General features: G+C 48.3%; 3 protein-coding genes across 12 annotated transcripts in view; 1 reads left to right on the top strand and 2 right to left on the bottom strand.

Moving 5' to 3' along the window:
- Positions 1–335: 335 nt before the first annotated feature.
- Positions 336–2,068, bottom strand: LOC140918392 (hemoglobin subunit alpha-D). Of its 2 annotated transcripts, none has more exons than XM_073362692.2 (3): positions 1,703–2,068; positions 1,304–1,508; positions 336–527 (listed from the first exon to the last, which is right to left on the bottom strand). In XM_073362692.2, the coding sequence occupies exons 1-3, from the start codon at positions 1,792–1,794 to the stop codon at positions 399–401; spliced, it is 426 nt and encodes a 141-aa protein (XP_073218793.2). In that variant the 5' UTR covers positions 1,795–2,068; the 3' UTR covers positions 336–398. The 2 variants fall into 2 exon arrangements, with proteins under 2 accessions (XP_073218793.2, XP_078710735.1); XM_078854609.1 differs by having other exon boundaries at positions 1,304–1,486; positions 1,747–2,068.
- Positions 2,069–7,411: 5,343 nt separating this feature from the next.
- On the bottom strand, positions 7,412–10,886 carry LOC140918390 (hemoglobin subunit pi). The gene is made up of 3 exons (XM_073362690.2): positions 10,341–10,886; positions 8,336–8,540; positions 7,412–7,596 (listed from the first exon to the last, which is right to left on the bottom strand). Exons 1-3 carry the CDS (start codon positions 10,433–10,435, stop codon positions 7,468–7,470), a joined length of 429 nt encoding a protein of 142 aa, XP_073218791.1. The 5' UTR covers positions 10,436–10,886; the 3' UTR covers positions 7,412–7,467.
- An 8,815-nt stretch (positions 10,887–19,701) lies between these two features.
- The window catches only part of NPRL3 (NPR3 like, GATOR1 complex subunit), a 102,422-nt gene continuing 99,641 nt past the window's right edge, over positions 19,702–22,482 (top strand). For 3 of the 9 annotated variants that reach the window (XM_073362667.2, XM_073362668.2, XM_073362665.2), the window contains exon 1: positions 19,703–20,072. In XM_073362667.2, the coding sequence (XP_073218768.1) occupies positions 19,955–20,072 (118 nt within the window). In that variant the 5' untranslated portion in view covers positions 19,703–19,954. Of the gene's footprint in view, positions 20,073–22,482 lie in introns of all 9 variants that reach the window. The other 6 variants (XM_073362666.2, XM_073362671.2, XM_073362670.2 and 3 more) reach the window with 4 other exon arrangements.

Below are 22,482 nucleotides of genomic sequence, written 5' to 3'. Positions count from 1 at the left end.
TTTCTTATCACCGTGGGAAGAGTTATTAACTCCCAGTGCTCGCAGCCAGGGCATTTAGGACAGGTGTCAGTTAGACCCTTGGCCAGTGGTGCTGGGAGCCATTGAATCAAACTGTAAACCCTGTTTAGGATGGAAACCACTTCAAGCCAGGGGTGCAGCAGCACACCTACTTCCAGCACCTGTGTGCTTGGCAGGTCTCATGGCGGAGTTTGCCAGACCCTGTTGTTTCACAGAATGCAGGCCCCAGGGACTGACAGGCAGCCGCAGAGCTGAGTATCCCCCTTCCGACCTGCCCCGCCAATGAGACGCGGAGACAGAGCTGCGGGGATGGCATCTTTATTGGGTCAGAGCACCGCAGGCCGCGTGGCTAACCCGCCAGAGCCGCGAGGGACAGCGGCTCACCGGTACTTCTTGGTCAGCACCGCAGAGACGGCGGCCAGGAACTTGTCATAGGCGAGGTGCACCTGCGGGGTGTACTTGTCTGCCAGGTGCACGGCCAGCACCACCTGGAAGCAGTGGCACAGCAGCTGCAAAGCAAAGCACACCGGGTAAGCGGCAGCCAGTCCTTGACCCCAGGGAGCCCCGAGCCAGCAGCGCCTGGGGCAGCCCGCACCCCCCAGAGAGAGGGGAAAGTGTGTGTGGGGGGGAGGGCTGATCCCGCACCCCCCGGAGAGAGGGGAAAGTGTGTGGGGGGGGGGAGGGCTGATCCCGCACCCCCCGGAGAGAGGGGAAAGTGTGTGTGTGGGGGGGGAGGGCTGATCCCGCACCTCCCGGAGAGAGGGGAAAGTGTGTGTGTGTGGGGGGCTGATCCCGCACCCCCCGGAGAGAGGGGAAAGTGTGTGCGGGGGAGGGCTGATCCCGCACCCCCCGGAGAGAGGGGAAAGTGTGTGTGTGTGGGGGGGGAGGGCTGATCCCACACCCCCTGGAGAGAGGGGAAAGTGTGTGTGTATATGGGGGGGAGGGCTGATCCCGCACCCCCCGGAGAGTGGGGAAAGTGTGTGTGGGGAGGGGAGAGCTGATCCCGCACCCCCTGGAGAGAGGGGAAAGTGTGTGTGTGTGTGGCTGATCCTGCACCCCCTGGAGAGAGGGGAAAGTGTGTGGGGGGGGGAGGGCTGATCCCGCACCCCCCGGAGAGAGGGGAAAGTGTGTGGGGGGGAGGGCTGATTCCGCACCCCCAGAGAGAGGGGAAAGTGTGTGTGTGGGGGGCTGATCCCGCACCCCCCGGAGAGAGGGGAAAGTGGTGGGGGAGGAGGGCTGATCCCGCAGCCCCCGGGGACTCTCCTCGGCCCTGGCTTGCTCTTGCCTTGAAGTTGACCGGGTCCACCCGCAGCGAGTAGACATGCAGGTTGCTGAGCGCGGAGAGCGCCTCGCTGATGTTGTCGATGTGCCTCACGGCGTCCCCCAGGGCGGCCACCACCTTCTTCCCGTGCCAGCGGATGTGCTTCGAGTCAGGGCGCAGGTCGAAGTGGGGGAAGTAGGTCTTGGTCTGTGGGTAGACGGTGAACATCCTGCGAGGGGGGAGGGGGTTCAGAGACAGTGAATCCCAAAGGCCCCCACCCCGGGTGCCAGGGGAGCCCCGCGCCCACCCGCCCGGGTGCCCCCATTAGCCCGGTCCAGCAGAGCAGCTGGGTCATTCCAAAGTCGTGTCTGCGCTGGTTTCCTCCCTACACCCTGCGCCTGGGCCGCCTGCCCCCGGCCCTACCTCTCCAGGGCCTCGGCCCCAAAGTCCTCCTGGTGGCCCAGCACCTTGTTCCAGGTGAGTAGGATCAGCCGTTTCTCGTCTGCGGCCAGCATGGCAGCGGCTGGGTGGCTGGGCTGGGGCTGTGCGGGTCCGCTCGCCTCTGCCGCCCCCTTTATCTCTGTGGCAGCTGCCAGCCCCCTGGCCCCGGCTGCGCCGGCCCTGAACTTATTCGGGGTGAGGGGCCTGGGGCTGGACCGGCCGGAGACACAGAAGACAGCCCGGCCTCCTGTCCTGGGACCCCGGAGCAAGCGAGCACATCCCGTGCCACTCTGCCTGGCACAACAGCAAGGTAGCGGGTCTGGGAGCAGCCCCACCCGCACCAAGCCCTCAGGGCAGATCCCACACAAAAAAGCCGAAGCACCCACCGTCCCCTCCCCAACCCTCAGGCCCCCTTCTGCAGCCCGCTACCAAGGAAACAACAGGAGGGCTGTAAAATCACTAAACTGTGACAGCAAAGGAAATGTTCCCAGGGGCACCGTCCTGAGCCTCTCATATGGTGGTGAGCTAAAACCCCCAGCTTTGACTGGTCTGCATCCGGGGCAGAACCCTCCCTTTGCTGCTCTGGAGCATAATAGACGCTAGCCTCTTTGCCCCAGAGGGTAGCACACAAGGGTCTCTTAGCACAGTCCACAGAGCCCCCTTATCTGCCCCTCAATGACAGCAGCATAAACCAGGAAGGATTCCAAGGCGCTAGGGTGAGCTGGGTGTAAAGGAGGAGAATTTGGCCTATCTCACGCACCTTTGTTTTTCTTCAGTTCACTAGGATAGTTCCATCCTGCTGGGAGATTTACTGCACTTGAACTTCTCAAGCTGCCCTGTATGTGCTTGTTTAGAAATTTCAATCTCTCCTAGATTCATAGACTGTAAGGCCACTAGGGATCATTTGATCATCTAGCCTGACCTCTTGAATTTATCAGGCTTTAACTATCTTACTGTTGGTTCTTGTTATGCCTTTCTCTGCTAGATAAAAGAGCTCTAGTGAAGGAAGGCCCTGTGCAGTTTTGTTACATAAGCATCTTTGGAAAAGGAAAAAACCCATAGTCTTCTAAAGGAAAGACTCAATGCAAAAAATGAATGTAACATGTCTACTGCTTCTCTCTACTCCCTTCACCCTTTGGGAGTCAACAGGATGTATGTCAAATTCAGTCTGTGCAGGAAGCAAAAATTCATTTTGAATTGTATTTGCTGGGTTGGGGCTACAAAGTTAGGTCTCTCAGTCTACAGGGGTTCTGCCAGGGATGACCAAGAGAGGTGTACACAAAGATCAAGGGAAAATGGCCTTTTCATAGAAACTAAACTGTTAGCAAATTTACAGCAGATTTTGGAATCACTTTATGAGGAATACAAGTTGCAGGACGCTATCAAGAACATTACCATTTCTCCCCTTTCTTTATTTGGCTATTTGCCTATGCAATTACAGTAATTAAACATGCAAATTAGAAATATACAATTTGTGTGTACAACAGCCTATCTAAGTTATCAGGAATTCTGGTCCGTAAAGTGTAATTGTTATGCTTCAGAGTCAACAGACCACTGAGATGGCTCAAAACTCTCAAAGCTGTTGTTTCCAACGTTGGTTCACATTTGTAACTTTATTTTCACAACTATAAGGGCTATTAATTGTCTTTCAATGCAAACTTTCATTCTGCAGAATCTGAAGCTGAAGATGTTGCGATGGCCAAAAGTATAACTGTGTTCAAAAAAAGAACGAGATAATTTCACAGAGAAGAGGTCTATCAATGGCTATTAGCCAAGATGCTCAGGGATGCAACCCCATGCTTTCTGAGTGGAGAGAGGTAAATAGTGGTGTCCCTCATGGGTCTGTACTGGGACCAGTGCTGTTCAACATATTCATAAATGATCTGGAAAAAGGGATAAACAGTGAGGTGGCAAAATTTGCGGATGATACAAAACTACTCAAGATAGTTAAGTCCAAAGCAGACTGTGAAGAGTTACAAAGGGACCTCACAAAAGTGGGTGTCTGGGCAACAAAATGGCAGATGAAATTCAATGTTCATAAATGCAAAATAATGTACATTGGACAACATAATCCCAACTATAAATATAAAATGATGGGGTCTAAACTAGCTATTACCACTCAAGAAAGAGATCTTGGAGCCATTGTGGATAGTTCTCTGAAAACCTCCACTGCAGCAGTAGTCAAAAAAGCTACGAGAATGTTGGGAATCATTAGGAAAGGGATAGATAATAAGAAAATATCAATGCCTCTATATAAATCCAGGGTATGCCACATCGTGAATATTGGATGCAGATGTGGTCACCTCATCTCAAAAAAGATATACTGTAATTGGAAAAGGTACAGAAAAGGGCAACAAAAATGGTTAGGGGTATGGAACAGCTTCCGTATGAGGAGACATTAATAAGACTGGTTTCAGAGTAGCAGCCGTGTTAGTCTGTATTCGCAAAAAGAAAAAGAGTACTTGTGGCACCTTAGAGACTAACCAATTTATTTGAGCATAAGCTTTCGTGAGCTTCAGCTCACTTCATCGGATGCAAAGCTTATGCTCAAATAAATTTGATAGTCTCTAAGGTGCCACAAGTACTCCTTTTCTTTTATTAATAAGACTGGGACTTTTCAGCTTAGAAAAGAGACCACTAACAGAGGATATGATAGAGGTCTATAAAATCATGACTGGCATGGAGAAAGTAAATAAGGAAGTGTTATTTACTCCTCATAACACAAGAACTAGGGGTCACCAAATGAAATTAATAGGCAGCAGGTTTAAAACAAACAAAAGGAAGTATTTCTTCACACAAGGCACAGTCAACCTGTGGAACTCTTTGCCAGAGGATGTTTATGAAGGTCGAGACTATAACAAGGTTCAAAAAAGAACTAGATAATTTAATCAAGGATAGGTCTGACAGTGGCTATTAACCAGGGTGGGCAGGGATGGTGTCCCTAGCCTTTGTTTGCCAGAATTTGGGAATGGGCGACAGGGGATAGATCACTTGATGATTAGCTGTTCTGTTCATTCCCTCTGAAGCACCTGGCATTGGCCCCTGTTTGAAGACAGGATACTGGGCTAGATGGACCTTTGGTCTGACCCAGTAGAGCCGTTCTTATGTTCTGATGCTCTGGGCATCCCACAACCTCTGATTACCAGATGGGGGGATCCCTTCATAATTGCCCTGTTCTGTATACTCTCCCTGAAGCTCTGGTACAGGTTATTGTTGGAGACAGGATAATGGGCAAGAGTGACTATGGTCTGACCTGGTCTGGCAGCTCTTATGTTCCTATATCATGGGATCCGCTAGGCCAGGCCAGGCCAGGCGTTTGTCAAGCCTGGTCCAGAGGAACCACAAGCCACAAAATCAGCTTTCTTGCTTGTAGGGCTTTGTGACGGGTCTTCTGTGTATAAACCCCACACTTGTAGTGACAGGGTTAAGGGGAGATCAAGAGTCTAATTAGCCAATTCTGACACCTCCAAGCGATAGAAGGAATTAAGGATTAGACCTAGCTGGGAAGAAACAGACTGAATGATTGCTATAAAGGAAGGGCCAATAGGGGAGGACTGAGAGAGAAGAACTGCAGTAGGGATTAGGTCTGGCCCTGAAGGGAGAAGGTAGTAGGGGTGAAGGAGTTCCAGGAGGCTGTCAGAGAGGCTGAGAAGCCACTGAAAGTGACACCCTTCAGCAGCAGAGTGATGAGAAGCAAAGCTGGACCTCTAGGAGGAGAGGATCACAGGACTGGAGTCTGAGGAATCACCTGCAGAGGCCCATGGTAGGAAGCAGGTCAAGGAAGCAGCAAGGGGTCAGAAGAGATTTCAACCACTTCCTACAGGGACCCTGGAGCCCAGAGGAGTGAGTGGCCCTTGTTCCCCTGCCAAACCCAGCAAACGCTGAAGCAGTGAGCCATATCTGAGGGATTGTTGACCCTTACTCCAAGTCTGAGGATCATAAAAGGGAAACTGAGTCAGAGTGCTCCAATGCTGCATCCTAATGTGAGGTGTTGCTGAGGTGCTGAGCATGCACTGTTTCAGGGCCTGATGCAATTGGGACTCTTTCTATTGATTTTAATGAGAACTGGACTGGGTCCCAATGGCTTTTTATTTACATCTACCTCTCGGTGTGATCGTTCTTTGCACATCATGGTAAAATATGGCTCTTCATCTCTGGCCTCTTTTATTTCCAGGTTACTCTGAAACCGGCACTAGTACAACTGTGAGTGTTGCCTCTGGACACTCCGCTCCGCAGGGGAGTCCACTCAACGCAGCATTTCCTCAGGGTGTCACCATTAAAATCACAACAGTGCCCATATCTTGCTGAAATCCAGCCTTGTGCCCTGCAGCCTTGAAATGTCATATTGCATGTCTGTACTGGGGAAGTCAGCATGTTGCCCGTGGAGCTGGAAACGAACATGGGGAAAGGGGCTGGATACGGATATGACGCCTTTCACCTCTCTGTCTCGGGTTCCACCCGAGCCTCAGTCAGGAGTCTGGCTAGGCATCTTGGGAACGGGAATGTAATACAAAACCTTTCACCTTTGAGTCACCACTGGCAAAGTCACTAACCTCTGGCAGCTGTTTGGTGACCTGTGTACAATGAATTAGGACTGGACGTAACGGAAACTGTTGCTGGCAATCTGAGACTGAATCATGGAGACCAAACGAGAGTGGCCCATCTTGACCAGGGCAGGGTGGGATGCTGCTGCCCATCTAAAGACAGAGGACTTAATGCTCAAGACTGTCAATCTGGCAGCTCCCACCAGCACTGACTTAACGTGAAATATAAATGCATAAAACAGAACCAGGCTCTGAAGTCCTGCTAGAGACCTTTCCTCTGCTTTCACATAGCATCCCAGCTACGCTTGCACGACATGGCTTTGTCTAGCCAGGCAAATCAGCTGGGGAGGGGGTGTCTCAGAGATACTGCCAGTCTGGCTCAGCCCAGGGTCCTCTTTGCCAGAGGAAAGATCCTGGGCTATGGTCAGCATCAGCACCAGAAGATACAAAGATCCCTGCAGTGGCAGTTTCGGTAAAGCCTGCCCACACAGGAGTTTCTTCCTAGACCCTTTCATTAGAGACGGTCTTATTCCCTGAAGTAGGAGGGTTCTGTGCCTTAAAATGTTGGGTTTGGGGGAATCTTATCTAAGGTAACTTCCCTTTATCAAGGATGTATCTAATTATTTGTGAATCTGGGTAATTTCTTGGCCTCAATGAGATCTTGTGGTAATGAGTTCCACAGGCAAATTGTGCAAAAAACATTTCCTTGTATTGGTTTTAAATTTGCTGCCCTTCAGTTCAATGTATAATGAGAAAAGGGTAAATAGAAGCGTTGTATGTGGATCCCTGATAATTAACCCCTTAGCATAGAATCATAGAATACCAGGGTTAGAAGGGACCTCAGGAGATCATCTAGTCCAACCCCCCGCTCAAAGCAGGGCCAATCCCCAATTTTTGCCGGAGATCCCAAATGGCCTCCTCAAGGATTGAGCTCACAACCCTGGGTTTAGCAGGCTACTGCTCAAACCACTGAGCTATCCCTCACCTCTCTTACAGGGAATGTCAGAACACCTCTCATTATGAACAATAATGTGTGGCTGGAGCCAGTAAAGATTAAAGCACAGAGATCATGATGGCTAATTGGCATATTTATTGACTTTTTGTTAAGGATAAAACCCATGTGTGGGGATTCATGAAGCGTGCATGATGAGAGATGGGCATTCCACTCCTAGCTGCCATGGCCTCATACTCCAAGGAGACAGTTTATCTATACTTCTCAGTCAGCACCGAAGAAATCTTGGACAGGAACTTGTCCCATGCAGCATGGACTTCTGGGGTGAAGTCGTTGGGAAAGTGGGCAGCCACAGAGCACAGAATGCAATGGGAAAGCAGCTGCAAGAGAAAAGAACAGGAGGAAATCAAATGGAACTGCCTGAAATAACATTCCTCTGGCTAGTGAGAGTCTGGTCTTTGAAGAATCAAGCAGGAATCTCCTTGCTAGTTACACAGAGTCACCTCATGTGGATATGAGCTATTGGCTAAGAAATCCACCTTCTGGACTAGAGAAAAGTCATTGCTTAACATTGCTCCCTCTTTCCCCTCCACAAAAGGAGAATACAAAGTAACTGTGAATAACCCTTGCATTTATAGAAGGCTTTTCATGCAGGAACCTCAGAGCCCTTGGCCAAGAACTGTCAGTATCATGATCCCCATTTTAGATGGGGAAGATGAGGCACAGAGATGTGATGTGACCTGCCCAAGATCACACAGTGAGTATATGGCAGAACCAGAGCTACTTATTCCCAGACCAGTGCACAGCCTCCTGGACCACAGCTGCACTCTCAGGATTGACTGTTCCCAACAAAGGCAGGAGTCTTAGCCAGCCCAAGAGGGAACAGCAAAGGACTTCCACAGCCACTCTGATTAAAGTGAAGCTGCAGCCACATTTCCAAGGCTCAGCATGATAACAGCTTCACCGCTGAGCTGCAAGGCTTCGTCCCTGCCACACTCTGCACTATATGGGAAAGTATTCAGTGCTTAAGCTCCCATCAGCTGAAGTGGCCTGGGCCAACTGACTCAGTGACCAATGGACTCTCTTCACCCTCTGCACTGCATGTAGGAGTTCACTCACCTTGAAGTTCACCGGATCGACTCGGAGGATGTAGGCATGCAGCTCACTAAGTGTGGCCAAGGCACCTGTAATGTTATCGATGTTCTTGACAGCCTCACCAATAGCACCCAGGACCTTGGAGCCATGGTCATGAAGCTGAGCAGAACCTTGGCTGAGATCGAAATGAGGAAAATAGGTCTTGGTCTGGGGGAAGCTTGAAAAAAGCCTGGAAGAGAACATTAGAAGTGGCTTCAGCAATGGAAATTGCACTGAGCAGCTGACACTGAGAAAGGGGGAGCCATGACCCTGGATAAACACTCCATTCTGCTCTTCTAGTCCAAAGCATTAGAATGGATTAGAGAAAATCTGTGATCCTTAGACTGTTAATGTCCTACTGTAACCTGTTCTAAACCATGAGCTGAACTGGTGCGGGAATATTCAAATGTTACAGGCCAGCAGTTCCACAGAAGCAGTTTGTAACCTTATTTCTTTATTTTAGGAAAAGAATGATATCAGACCAAATTCATCCCTGGTATAACTGCATAAATCAATGGAGTCACACCAGGGAGGATTCTAACCCACAGTGAATAATCAGATGTAGTGGGATCCTAGAGGCAAATGTAGATTTACATGCTGAAATGTATTTTAAAAGCATTTTAAACTTACCTTCTTTTCTTCTTTGAACTAAATAACCTAATACCTCCACACAGCCACCTGCACCTTCTGTAGTATATTTTCTTCAGCAGAACTAAGTTTTATTTCCTAATGATAGTTAGCAAAATCCATAACCTTACAGTGAATACTCTAGATACAGAGATATTTCATTGTCCAGAATCTTTGCTTTACCCACTATAAGTGAGGCTATACATCCAGAAAGGACCATCAAAAGATTTAAAATTAACAGGCTGAATAACACAAACCTGGGATTATTCTTTGCCTGAATAAACCAAGCCTGTTCAATCAACTTCCAGGTTATTTCCCTCCCTTTGTGTCATCTTATTTAGTTGATTAGCTTTGGGTGGATTTCTGCTGGAAGGAGCATAGGGTGGGTCATCCCCAAACTTCAGCTGGGTTTATTTGAAATGGGATGTTTGGGGGAAAACACCTTCTTCACTTAACATAACCTTCACTTCACATAAAATACAATTTCCCAGTTCTGCCAATAAAGGCTATATAGTTGTATTTACAGCAAACCCTCCGTGGACCTACAAGTCCATGTGGTTTAAAGTGATATACACTTCTAGGAGATAGTTACTTCTCCTACTAATCTGTTGCACATCAAATGGAATGTTGAGACATGTTTCAAGCAATCCGCTTGAATGCCCTGTATATTATCCATTCTCAAGCATTGCTCAGTACTTGCCAATATAAATTGCATCACTTACATAATAAACCCCACATCCATGCCTTCTTTTTTCATGTTCAGCTCATAAAAATGATAACCTTTGCATTTGGCAAGGTATTATCTCGGTATTAATGACAGTGTGGAGTCACTCTCCTGAACTCCTCTCAGCTGGTATTCATGGAAAGTGCTATACAAGTGAATAGAAAATTACCTTCTTTCTTTAGAAACCATCCAGTAGGATTTGATAGGAGGAATATTATTCTCCGATAAAGTCTAGAGTTTTAGAGTAATTTCTATAGAGCTCTACCACATTCTACTAGACTTTCCATGAACGTTATTCTCCAAGAAAAGCTGAGGTCCTCAATCATCAATGTTTGAATGATACACTTCAAAATCTGCCCACTCAAGGGTGCCCAATAGCCAACCATTATTGTCTCTGATTTCCCCAGGCCTCTGAATTACAGGCCCAGATTCACCCCTGGCAAAAGCAAGCACAGCTCAATTATTGTCAATGTTGCTAGGTCCACTTACACTAGTGGTGAATTTGGCCCACAGAATCTAATGAGCGTCTCAGGGCCTGATTCTGATCTCATTCACACAAGTTTTACACTAGAGTAAGTCTACCAGACTGAGACCAGAGACAGGCCCACAGTATCTAAGCAAAGATGCTGCATTGCTTACCTCTCCAGCGACTCGGTCCCAAGGGCATCAGCTTGGGCAGCTATCTTTCCCCAAATGGCAATTACTGCAGCCTTCTCAGCTTGAGTCAGAGTCATCGCTGCTGGAGTTTGTGAGATCAGCCTTCTTACAATGGAAACTCGGACAGGTCTGTCATGATTGCCTTCACAGCCTCAGTTATAAAGGGGAAGGGGAGAGCAGAACTTGGCAGCTGTCCATTGTCATTGGTCACTTCTGGGACCCACCCAATGACGTGGGGCTATCTTATCTCCCTATGAAACAATGCCTTGCCCTGCTCTGGATTGTACACTGGGAGGTTTTATCAATTTCTCACATCTTAAGCAGCAATGGGATGGCCAGGGGAAATGAACTGGCCGCAGGGGCACAGATGAGCAACCAAACAGTACTGGGGAATCATAATGACAAAGTGGAAAATGTCAGGCCAAAGAGCATGGAGGGAATCATCAACATGTTTTACAAACATGCTAAAAGGCTTGGAGAGAGGTGACAGCCGTGACAGATCACTGCATTCCATATAATACATGGGGAGAGATCAGGATGTGCTAAATGCGGACTGTGGGTAAAATTCTGGCCTCGCTGAAGTCAGTGGGAGTTGCTCCTGCAAAGAATGATTTACTAATTACACAGGGACATTACTACATAGCACTAGTTAAAAAAATTACATCACTTCAGATCTAAAAACTTCTCATGAAAGTAGCAGTAGTAACGATACTTTGTACAAACACACATACACACACCTTGCTGAATTAAGTAGGGTTCCACAGAAACGTGTGTGTGTATGTGAAAATTATTATTATATACTACCTCTATATCTACAGAATGCTTCTGATCCCTAGATTTCAAAGTGTCTGAACCATGTTGCCTTCTTGCAGTAAAATAGCAGGCACCCAGAAATCAGTTTCTGAAATCTATAATTCATTGGCATATAGGTATTTCTCTGGAGCTCATTGCTGGAGTATTTGATTCTTCAGGTCTTTCATTCCTTGACATATAATTATTACTATTATTTATCCCTTATATTGTGGGATAGCACAGAAGGCCCCAGTCGGGACTGGGAGCCCATTGTGTTCCATGCTGTACCAACACACAGGAGGACACGGTTCCTCCCTGGAAGAGCTCACAGCCTAAATACACAGACACAAGCAAGGTGCGGGGGAGTGAATGAGCAAGGGGATGGGTGGCATATGTCTAGAGTCACTAGGCAGCCAAGAGTAGCTGGAGGGATTGCCAGGTCCTGCAGTTAGATACAGCTTCAAAGAAATGCTCCTCCGGAGAAGAGTGCTGATGTGATTGCAAGAAGAAACCCCTTGTCCCTGTGCCTGTGACACGGGCTACAGCAGACCCATCTGCCACCAAGATCAACTTATAAAAGCAATGCACACAGCTCCCCTCACCCCACCATACTGACAGCAGGCCACAGACAAGAAACTGCCACAATCAGAGAAGAAACTTGGACCAATGACTTCAGACAAAATGAACACCCTTGCACCTTGCCAAAACTGCAGCGTGATGATTCTTATCCACAAGCCAGCTCCTGACAACTGCCCTTTCCTCTAGAAGGGGTTGGTCATCTGTGAATATCTATAATTTGTGGAGGGTCAGGAGAGATGATGTACAATCCCCTCCACCTTGTCAGGACATCATGTTTCACTGGGAAACTGTCTGAACCACAAGGTCTTTGGGGAATAGATTTAAACCCAATGGCTGCTGCTTTCTGGAGAAGGTAATTCTGCCTTACAGGGGACACCTTTCAGGGAACTAGTGGTGCTTGGGCCATTTGCGTGCCTCAGAGCTTGTCCAGATTAGGCAAATCTCCACTAATCGTAGAACAATAGGGTTAGAAGGGTGTGATTACACCTGTGCAAGCCTCTAATGGAGACACACTGCACCAGTGCAAAGTGGGATTTGTCCCAGTGCGACCTACCCTGCAAGGGCTTGCCTGCACTATGGGCTTTTGCAGTATGAGGCTGCACCAATGCAACCCCAGTGTGGATGTTCTGCACTGCTGTGAAACCAAAGTTAAGCACCCCAGTGTAATGGGTCTACACTGGGGTGTTGTACCATTGCAGATTTCCCCAATCTAGACAAGCCCTCAACGGGCTTCATTTGCTCCTCCAGCCAGAGCATTCAGTCCTCCTTCAGCTGTGGTAGATGCAGAGTTGGAAGTGCTTCCCACTAACTGCTCCTGGCTGCTAGCCTCGAAGACAGCTAACTACACTGTGATGCCATGCATCACTATGCGGGCCCCCTGCCACTGGTGAGGCAGCAGGCTCTGTGCCTATGCTGTGGCAAGCATTGCTACTCAGGCCTGTGTAAGAGCATGAGAGGCACTGCTGCTCCCAGACAGGCACATAAGATTAGCAGGTGTCTTCAGTTAATGGGGAGAGAGGCTGCCCAGCGCAGGAGGCTTCCCTTTGTGAGTGCTGGAGCTCTAGCAACAGTGAGTAGTGTAGTGAAGGCTGGTGGCTCGAGTGTTTCCATTCTGATCAGACTGCAGTTGACTCTTGACTCTCCAAAGCCTTCACTGTTGGAATGGACATTTCCTGGGCCTGGTCTCTGCCTGTGGGTTTTTATTGTAAGTTTGAGCCCATTGTGGTCACCATATTTGGCGTTGGGAAAGAATTTTTCCCTGGATCAGATTGGCGGAGACCCTAGGGGGTTTTCACCTTCCTCAGCAGTGCGGGGCATGGGTCACTTGAAGCTTTAAACTAGTGTAAATGGTGAATTCTCTGCAACTTGACATCTTTAAGCCATGATTTGAGGAGTTCAGTAACTCAGCTGCAGGTTAGGGGTCTATTATGGCCTACAATGGGCAGGAGGTCAGGCTAGATGATCATGATGGTCCCTTCTGACCTCAAAATCTATGACTCTGTAATAATAAAACCTTGCAATATTTTTTTGAACCTTCCTGGTAGGGTAGTGGCTGGAGTGGGAATTTGGTCGGGAAACAGCCCTCATTGAGGAGAAATGTCTTTGAGTTTTCTGAGAATTGGTTTTGACTGGACAAAGGTACAAAACTCTGAAAATTGCCCTTTGTGCTTGTGCAGTAGGCTTTGAATGAGGCTTGGCATTTTCCAGATGGCTAAGTAAGCAACATCGTCAAAAATGACCTGGACCCTCTCACTTACAATGTGCCCCAACGGGGCTCCCTGTGGACCCTTGGTACATTCAGTGCACACTATGTGAAGGAGATGAATGATTCCTAGTGGCTCATGCCAAATAAAACCTTATGTGTTAGGGGGCACATCCAGCCCCTATCACCATGGAGGAGGCCTTATGTAGCAGCATGCTGGGGAGGGGAGGGGAGGGGAGTGATGCATGGATGAGTGGTGGAGGTGGTAGAATTAGAGCCCGGTGATTGCTGATGCATCCTTCCATCTTCCCCAGTGCCCTGTGGGCTGAAGTAGAGAGGATCTGGCCCAGCTACTCAGGCTGAGCACTGGGCTCAGGACTCTGGAAGTGCTGAGCCGCACTGCATAAATGACTAGTGCTTCCCTTGGAATTTCATTTATTACAGGCCTCCTCTCTATGCTTTATCTTTATTCCTTTCAAAATATTCTATACATGTGTTAAAATTATAGTGCACTCCAAAGCTAGGTCCCCTTAACTCTGCCCACTTGTGCGTATGGCATATGACACAGCCCTTAATTACATAATCACATACTCCAATATCCAGGAGACCTCTGCCTCATAAAGTTGGTGAGGAAAGCTGCACACAGTGCCGTTAATAAGAAAACTGGCATTAAAAAACATTTATTTTCTCCCTGGAAATTAAATCCTAATTTTAAAATGTTTTTAATAATGGCATTATTTGTAAATGGACACAATGTTCATGTATTTGTATCCACGAGTCCCCACTCCACTTTCTGCATGCTACAATCTGCACAGAGGGCCATATTCTTTTCTCAGTCACAGGACTACCTCCATTTACTTCACTGCAGATGTCCCTGGGAACAGAATTGGCGGAGAATAATGCAGGGCTTTTCAGGGTCCCTCCCTCATTCACTGTTCACTACCCAACCTGAGCATCAAAGAGGCAGGAGCCCTGCAGAAATCACTGTCTGTGATCACATAACTAAGGATAGTACCATAATATGCAACCACTGAGGTCAGAGTTACAGTTGCATTGGAGACCTGAGTATTTTCTCCAGGTTTTTTCCGACATTTGGGTGCTGACCCATGAAACTTTATTTAATGTCATTGTCATTTTTACAGAATTACCATCATGTCACCCAAAAAGGCAGAGCAGAAGCAAAGAGCATGTGGCTTTGTTGTGAGGTTTTCACCCATGTGCCATGGAACGCTGCTACACTGGAGAGGGTTGCTCGGATTGTGTGTGAACATCACAGCACCAGAGCCAATTATCATTGCACTATGGTTTGCTGTCTTTTAAATAATTAAAAACATCACCCTGAGCAGTTGGGCTCTGTCCCCAGGGTAGTAGGAAGACAGCTAAGAGGGGAAGGGTGACTAAGTGGTTAGTTTGCTACACTGTGATACAGATGAGCTGAGTTCAAGTCCTGCTCCCGAACAGGCTCTTTGGGTGAGTCACTTAGTCTCTCTGTGCCTCAGTTCCTCATCTGTAAAAGGGGAATAATGATACTTGAGGTTTTCTGGCCTGTGATATAGAGGAGGTCAGACTAGATAAATATTATGGACCCTTCTGGCTTTAATACCTATTAACCTGTGGGGCCCCAGCAGTCTCTCCTCTTGAAGCTGTAGCTAAATAATGAAAGAGTGGTTAGACCCAGGGTATCTCTCTTCCCAGCTGGATGTCCTAGCCACTGGACTACAGACCCATTCCAATTTGCATGCTCTCTTTCTCCCTGGCCCAACAACTGTTCCCCTGTAAATTAGTACTTAAATAGTCATTGGTGAGGGAGAGGGAGAATTGGAATGACTCTGAGTGGTCATGGCACCCACTTGGGAGGTGGGAGACTCTGAGTCCAGACCCCCTGTTTCAATGGCTATTTAATTATTTATCCACAATGGAACAACTTCAACAGGAGACACTGAGGAACACCCCTCCCCAACTTATTGTGAGTTCAAGGTTCTAACCACAGGGCTAAAAGTTATAAGTTGGGCAGCATCTCCTCCTCTAGCCATTTTCTATGGAGTAAGACAACTGCCCAACTCATTCCCCCTAGAAACACCGTAGGTACCTAGGCCACCTGATTCCAGGCAGCAGGTTCCTGTTACCAGCTCACTAAGCAGAGACAGGCACCTAGCTCTAAGAGGGGCAGGATTTAGCACACACTCCTCTGGTGAGCATCTGCCATTGGCTAGCTTAGATGGCTCTGCACCTAGCGTCCTGACTTTGTGGCTTGCATTCTAAGATGCCTATCTATCTGCTCATTTTGTACAGGGGATGGAGGTGCCTAAATTGGCTTCATAGACGGTGTTTTTCCTGGATTTTATAGGTGCCTAAAAGTTAGGCATTGTAATGCTCAATGTCGCAACACTTAAGTCCCTTGGGGATCCCACTTAAGTGACTTGCCCAAAAAGACTCAAGCAGTCTGATGTGGAGCAAGGAACTGAACCCAGCTCGCCAAAGTCCAAATTGCGAGCTACTATCCTCACACCTGAACGAGTCTTCCTCTCTTCCCAGGAGCCTTGCTTGCTGGCTGGGGACACAGCTCACTACTGTGTAGCTCCACTGTATTTTTTGTGCTTTTTTTCCCCATACTTTGCACGGTGGGAATTTTTACCAGGGAATTTGTATGAAGCAGAGTTTCATTAAAACAAAACGCACCAAACCGTGACTGTTCCAATTAACTCCTGACCACTAGAACTGCAATGAGTCAAGACCTCCAGTCAGCAGAAAAGCAAGGACAATGCTTCATTTGTTCACCTCTCAGATTACATGTGTGTGTATATATTATGGGATTTCCCTTTGTGGGGACCAAGAACTCAATTTTGCCAAAGATCCTGTGGAAGTAAAAAGTGAAGCTAAGCTGCAGAGATAATGCATAACAATTAGCATGCTAGATCTTCAAAGCACAGTATATATATATTTTCTCCCCACGAGATTCCAACTTAATGACTTATATCTTTAAACACTAGGAGTAGTTTGTGTGTGTGTGTGCACATGCGAGTATCAACAGAAAGAATACCTTGTTATGTGTTCTATATATTTTACATATATTGTGACAGGGTCAGGCCAGATGGCTACAGTAGAGTAACAGAAGGCAGATATATTAGCCCCAGGTTAAGTAGGTCCCTTCCCTGGGTAAGGTAACAGGGAAGGTTCCAGAATAATCAGGAACCTTCTGGAGACAATTAAGACAGACAGGCTGATTAGAACACCTGCAGCCAATCAAGAAGCTGTTAGAATCAATTAAGGCAGGCTAATCAGGGCACCTGCGTTTAAAAAGGAGCTCACTTCAGTTTGTGGTGCATGTGTGAGGAGCTGAGAGTGAGAACGTGGACTGTTGGAGGACTGAGGAGTAAAAGCGTTATCAGACACCATGCGGAAGGTCCTATGGTGAGAATAAAGAAGGTGTTGGAGGAGGCCGTGGGGAAGTAGCCCAGGGAGTTGTAGCTGTCGCACAGCTGTTCCAGGAGGCACTCTAGACAGCTGCATTCCACAGGGCACTGGGCTGGAACCCGGAGTAGAGGGCGGGCCCGGGTTCCCCCCAAACCTCCCAACTCCTGGTCAGACACAGGAGGAGTCGACCTGGACTGTGCATTCAGAAAAACGGCCAAGCTGAGGGCTGCCATGAAGCTCCAAGGTGAGCAAATCTGCCAATAAGAGCAAGACCCACCAAGGTAGAGGAGGAACTTTGTCACAACTGGTGTCAGAAGAGGGATTTGGTGTACACAGCGCGGTGGAAGAAGGAAGGTGTTTGGGAAAAAAAAAAGGGGGAGAGGGTCTCTCTTAATTTTTTTCACCACAATGGAGGAGGTAGTGCGGGCACTGATACAAGCCACGGCTGCCCAGCAGGAGGCTACCTGTGTCCAGGCAGCTGCCCAACTGGAGGCAGAGTGGCTACAGCAAGAGACTAATCTCCTGCTGATGGACCAGGCTGCTCAAGACCGGGCTATGTTGCGGGAACTGGTAAATCAGGTAAAGGCCCTTACAGAGCTGAACCGCGGCCATGATGGGATATAGATCATGCGGGCCAGCAATTGGCTGCAGAAAATGACGTGGAAGGATGACGTAGAGGTGTACCTCCTGGCCCGTGAGAGGACAGCCCTGCGGGAGGCTTGGCCCCAAGAACAGTGGTCTGGCATCCTCGCTCCATTCCTATGTGGGGAGGCCCAGAAGGCCTACTATGATTTGCCTGAAGAGGCTGCGGCAGACTACCCCCAGCTGAAAGCAGAGATCCTGGCCAGATCTGGGGTAACGACTGCAGTGCGGGTCCAGTGATATCATGAGTGGAGGTACCAGGAAAACAAAACCCCACGGTCCCAATTATATGACCTCATCCATCTCGCACGAAAGTGGTTACAAACTGCTCTCCCCAGCAGCAACTCTTCTACGTCCCCTTTCCTGGTAAGCTCTCTCTAACCAACTCCCCTGCAAATTTCCTCTCCTTAGGAGCTTCTTCTCTGATCTGAGCCCCTGACTGAGCTTTCATAAACCTTTATTAGGCCTAGATGTTCCTTAACTAATTAACTGCCACCCAGCCACTAGGTAGTTAACTACTCATGTGGCGCTGAGTTGGTCCATTCTCCTTAGAGGAGCCTGCCTCAGGTAGGTTGGGTGCCTGAGCCTCTGATGGATCAGCTACCCTGTAACAGGCTTATTAGACTTTTTGCTTGAATTTAACTACAGCCTCTCCCAGATGTAAATGACAAGCATACCTGTAATTTCTTATCTTTTTTAAAATTAATATTTTGCTTCACAGAAGACAAACTGTGAAATTGTAGCACAGTTAACACATTTCTGGGACACAAATAATGCTCTTTGGAGATAATACGCCTGCTCTTTAATCACTCTCCAACAAATATCTCACTTGGGCAACATCTGCTCCTGCTACAATCTTTATCATCCGCCTCACAGAGAATGGCAAGGCAGATAAAGCACTCAGCAGTGTGTCCATCCACCCCCTGGCCACCCATTTCTCTTTGTATGCAACCTCTGAAAGGGGATCCTGCAGAGTTAAATCCATATTTAGTATTTATTACTTTGTTGCTCAAAGCCTTCTTAGTCTTTTTTAAAGTAGCTGTATATAGCAAATTGATACCAAGGAGTTTTTATGCAAGGTATCCAGATGAAAATACAGACCCTTTTCCATTGTAATCCCTGATAATGGACATTGTCCTGACCCCAACTAAAATTCCTGAATATGAACTGGAAATTGTTTGGCAAACAGACAACTGAAAATAAACATTAAGGGTAAGAGGAGTAGTATCAAGTGACCTACAACAGGCAATAATGTTTTCATTAATGATCTAGAGAAAGGTATAAATACAACGGGGATTGCATTTGGTAAGAAAAGCTAAATCAGAGGGTCAGACCCACAGTGCACAGAAAGCCAGAGATCGTAACAGTGGACTTCGGGCAATAAGATCAGTTCTAATGAATGCTATATACAAGGAAAGGAAGTATCAGCAGACACTTGTCACAATTTGATACAGGAAATTCTCCCCCATGGATTTCAGTCTGGAGTGTATGAAATGAGTCCCATTGTGAGGGTCACAGGCCTTGTGCTAGGGCAGGGTATCTGGGGGCATTCTCTCCCTTGGGTGGCTGATCTGTTAGCAAGAGGCAATGACACAGGACTGGGGGAAGGGAGCTGAGGCATGCAGAAAGAACAGGTGATGCTTCTGCTAGACATTATTCAGGGATGTACTGAAATGCTGGCCACATGGGTTTGTGTACTCTGGAAAATCACAGTTATAACATATTAATCAGCACAATGTGAAACACTTAGTATACACCAGGGCTGGTGTGTTTAAGTTTGTATTTGCTGGTTGTGGTTAATCCCCCAGCTCAGTGTAGAGTCTACAAGGTCTTTTCCTCCAGCTTGGCGCTGCGGCACTGCTGGGTGATGGTGGGAGACGCTGCAGGGCCTGGGCCGGTGAACGGAATCGTGGTGGAGAATCAAACGGGTGTTCGAGCAACGCGGGGGCGAGAGGGTGAACCGGAGCCCGCGGCCCGGCTGCGGGGTCCCGCGGACTGGGCTGGGAGCGGCAGAGGCTGGCAGGCCCCAGGCTCGGGCAGGGTCTGAGCGGCAGGATACGCACAGGCCGCAGAGACAGCGCCACGGGGGGTACCCCGGAGCCCCAGGCTGCTGTGCACGGGTCTGTGCTGGGCCTGCGTCCTGGTCTCGTGCGGGCCCGAGCAGCCCGGGGCGGGGCGCGGCACGGGCGCGCGGGGGGGGGCAGTCTCATGCCTCGCACGAGCGGGCCCAGCCCTAGGGAAAGCGTCGCTCGCGTCTCGCTACACCCCGGGCCGGCGGCAGAGCGCGGCCTCCAGACGGCCGCAGCTCTATCTGGCGGCGCATGCGCGGAACCGGAAGTGCGCCAGCCGTTGCTTCTTTAAGGCCCTTCTAGGCTGCTGAACTGAGGCGTCTCTATGGCCCGCGGCTGCCGCTAGCTCGGGGAGCTGTGAGGGACGTGGGGGTGGCGCTGCCGCCGGCTGCCTCGCGATGGGCGAGAGTACCAGCCCCATCAGCGTGATCCTGGTGAGCTCGGGCAGCCGCGGCAACAAGCTGCTCTTCCGCTTCCCCTTCACGCGGGGCCCGGAGCATCCGGCCGCCCAGGCCGGTAAGTGACCGCGCGGGGCCACGTGCCGGGCGGCCGGGCGCACGAGGCTGGAGCGGGCCGCTAGGCCTCGGGGCTTCGTCCTCTGGGCCTTGTCGCACGCAGGGCGGCCTGAGCGCCCCCCCCCCCACCGCTGTGTGGGCCGGGCCCGCGGGTGCCCGCGGCGTGGCTGGGAGCTGGACCCCTCCCAGACACACAAGGGCTTGCCTCGAATCCCCTTTGAAGAGCGAGGCGGGGGTTGGGCTCGGCCCACTGGCCCTGGGGAGTAGCCGGGCAGCGCTGAGGCTGAGGGGCAGGGAGCCACTTGGGCGCTGAGCTGGAGTGGTGAGGGGGCCAGTGGCCAGGCGTTGGTGGAGTTCCTGAGGCTAAGGGAAGAAGGAGGGAGAGCAGCGGAATAAGGACAATGGCCTTCATAATAGCAGACAAACTCAGAGAGCCAGGGGGTGAGGTCCCGAAGGAAGACTATCTTAGAGGAAGATCTCAGTTCAGGAGAGCTGGGGGCAGTGTTTTCCCCCAGGAATTGAAATTGGGGGGTGGGGGGGCGGTGTTGGAATATTGGGGTGAGGGCCAACGAGCATTGAGACTGGGAAGGCAAAGGTGGGCTGTATGGCACCATAATAAAAACTGAAAAATGTTCCACAACTATTTTATTAGGTTTAACTCCTGTTTTAAAATCATCACAGAAATTGAAGTTGGCTACTCAAGCCTACTCTGAAGCACTGCATCTACATCCGTCTTGGTTTCTTGTTGTAATTTTGCACTCTTTGGTGTCTTCTTGTGTGTGTGTGTGTGTGTCTGTTACTTCCAGTCCTTCATGATATGCTCATGATCAGGCAGAAGGCGACTTCTTTCAGAACACAAAATTCTATTCAGTGTGGGAAAAGAACGCTCAACTGTAGCTGTTGTGACTGGGAATAGCAAGAGATGAATTTCTACTTCTTTCATCCCAGGAAACATAGCACAAATATTGGGTTGAACCACTAGCGATGATAAAGAAGTTGAAGTTAAATCTTCATTCGTTGGTCGTATGATATTCCACTCAAGGTTCAAAATTCTCTATTCTGTCTTGATCACATAGTAGCCTTATTGCTGGTAGTGCCTTACTCCACTCAACTGTAGGTCTTTTATAAGACAGGCATCTGTAAAAGCTACGTGGAGGCTGAGAATCCAGAAATTGCTATTGTATATTTGTAAGAATCAAGTCCGTGTACTTTTTCAGTTGGCTTAACAAGCACTTCTTGTCCTCTTCACTTAAGGAGTCAATATAAGTACTTTCATTAGTTAACTTCTGGACTGAAGTTTTTGCTTCTTCTAGTACATTTTCAATGGACATCTCTCTGATTAATCCAAAGGTAGTTTCTATTGCTGGACAAAGATCTGCTACTGTTGTAGCAGATGCCTGGATTACCTTGTTTAATGACCCAAGTGGTTTCAACAGTAGACTTACAAGAGAAAGAATGGCAATAGTCTTCTCTGAACTTAATAACAAAAGTAGTTCACCAGCCTCACTACGTAGATCTGTCCTATCTTTGTGGATACTTTCTAAAGCCAGTAATAACGGTTGCAGTAATTTTAAGACAACAGCCAAGAATCGCTCATGAGAAAGCCAGCAAGTTTTCCCAGGTTGGACTCATTTGAACTTCAATCCCAATGTATCCGATGAAGTGAGCTGTAGCTCCCGAAAGCTTATGCTCAAATAAATTGGTTAGTCTCTAAGGTGCCACAAGTACTCCTTTCCTTTTAGTGTATCTTCTGTTTGTTTCCAAGATGTTCAGTCCTTTTGAACTCTTGCTGGAAAAAAACTATATAAAAAAGCCATTAAATGTGTGGCTTTTTAATGTCTTTTGAAGATTCTGCATCTTATACTAGCGCTAGCTGGAGTAGATGGCCTCTGCAGTGTGTATAGGAGAGATTTGGGTTATACTTTTCTCTCTAGAGGACTCCACTATGTCTTCCAGAGAAGTTTGTAGCTCCCATCAAATGCACAAGCAGCCATCTATTTGGAGTTCAATTTACAAGCATTTAACATCAAGATAACATACATAATGATGTAATACTTGATGCCTATTTGCATTGGTGTATTCATCAGCCATGTATGCACATATTTTGAATATGGTGAGAGAGTTCTTCACTTTTTCAGCTGCGTAGTCTTTCACTGTTCACTGCATGCTTCTAGAGAGTCAGCTGAGTTTTTTGCAGACAGATAGTGAGCATTTGCCAATTTTATTTGAAACCAGTGTCCAGCTTCAGGATTAACAAGTGACAATGCACTTGGCATTGGCCTCCGGTTTGTAGTGTGTGGTATTTCTTGCTTAAATAGAAAGTATGATGCAACAACTATGTTGGTTCACATAAACTGAATTAAAACAATGAGGAGTCCTTGTGACACCTTAGAGACTAACAAATTTGGGCA

This window comes from Lepidochelys kempii, chromosome 10 (genome assembly GCF_965140285.1).
Source record: "Lepidochelys kempii isolate rLepKem1 chromosome 10, rLepKem1.hap1, whole genome shotgun sequence".
In the NCBI taxonomy this organism is placed as follows: domain Eukaryota; kingdom Metazoa; phylum Chordata; order Testudines; family Cheloniidae; genus Lepidochelys; species Lepidochelys kempii.
Note: the sequence above shows the minus strand (reverse complement) of the source record. Positions and strands in the feature narration are given on the sequence as shown.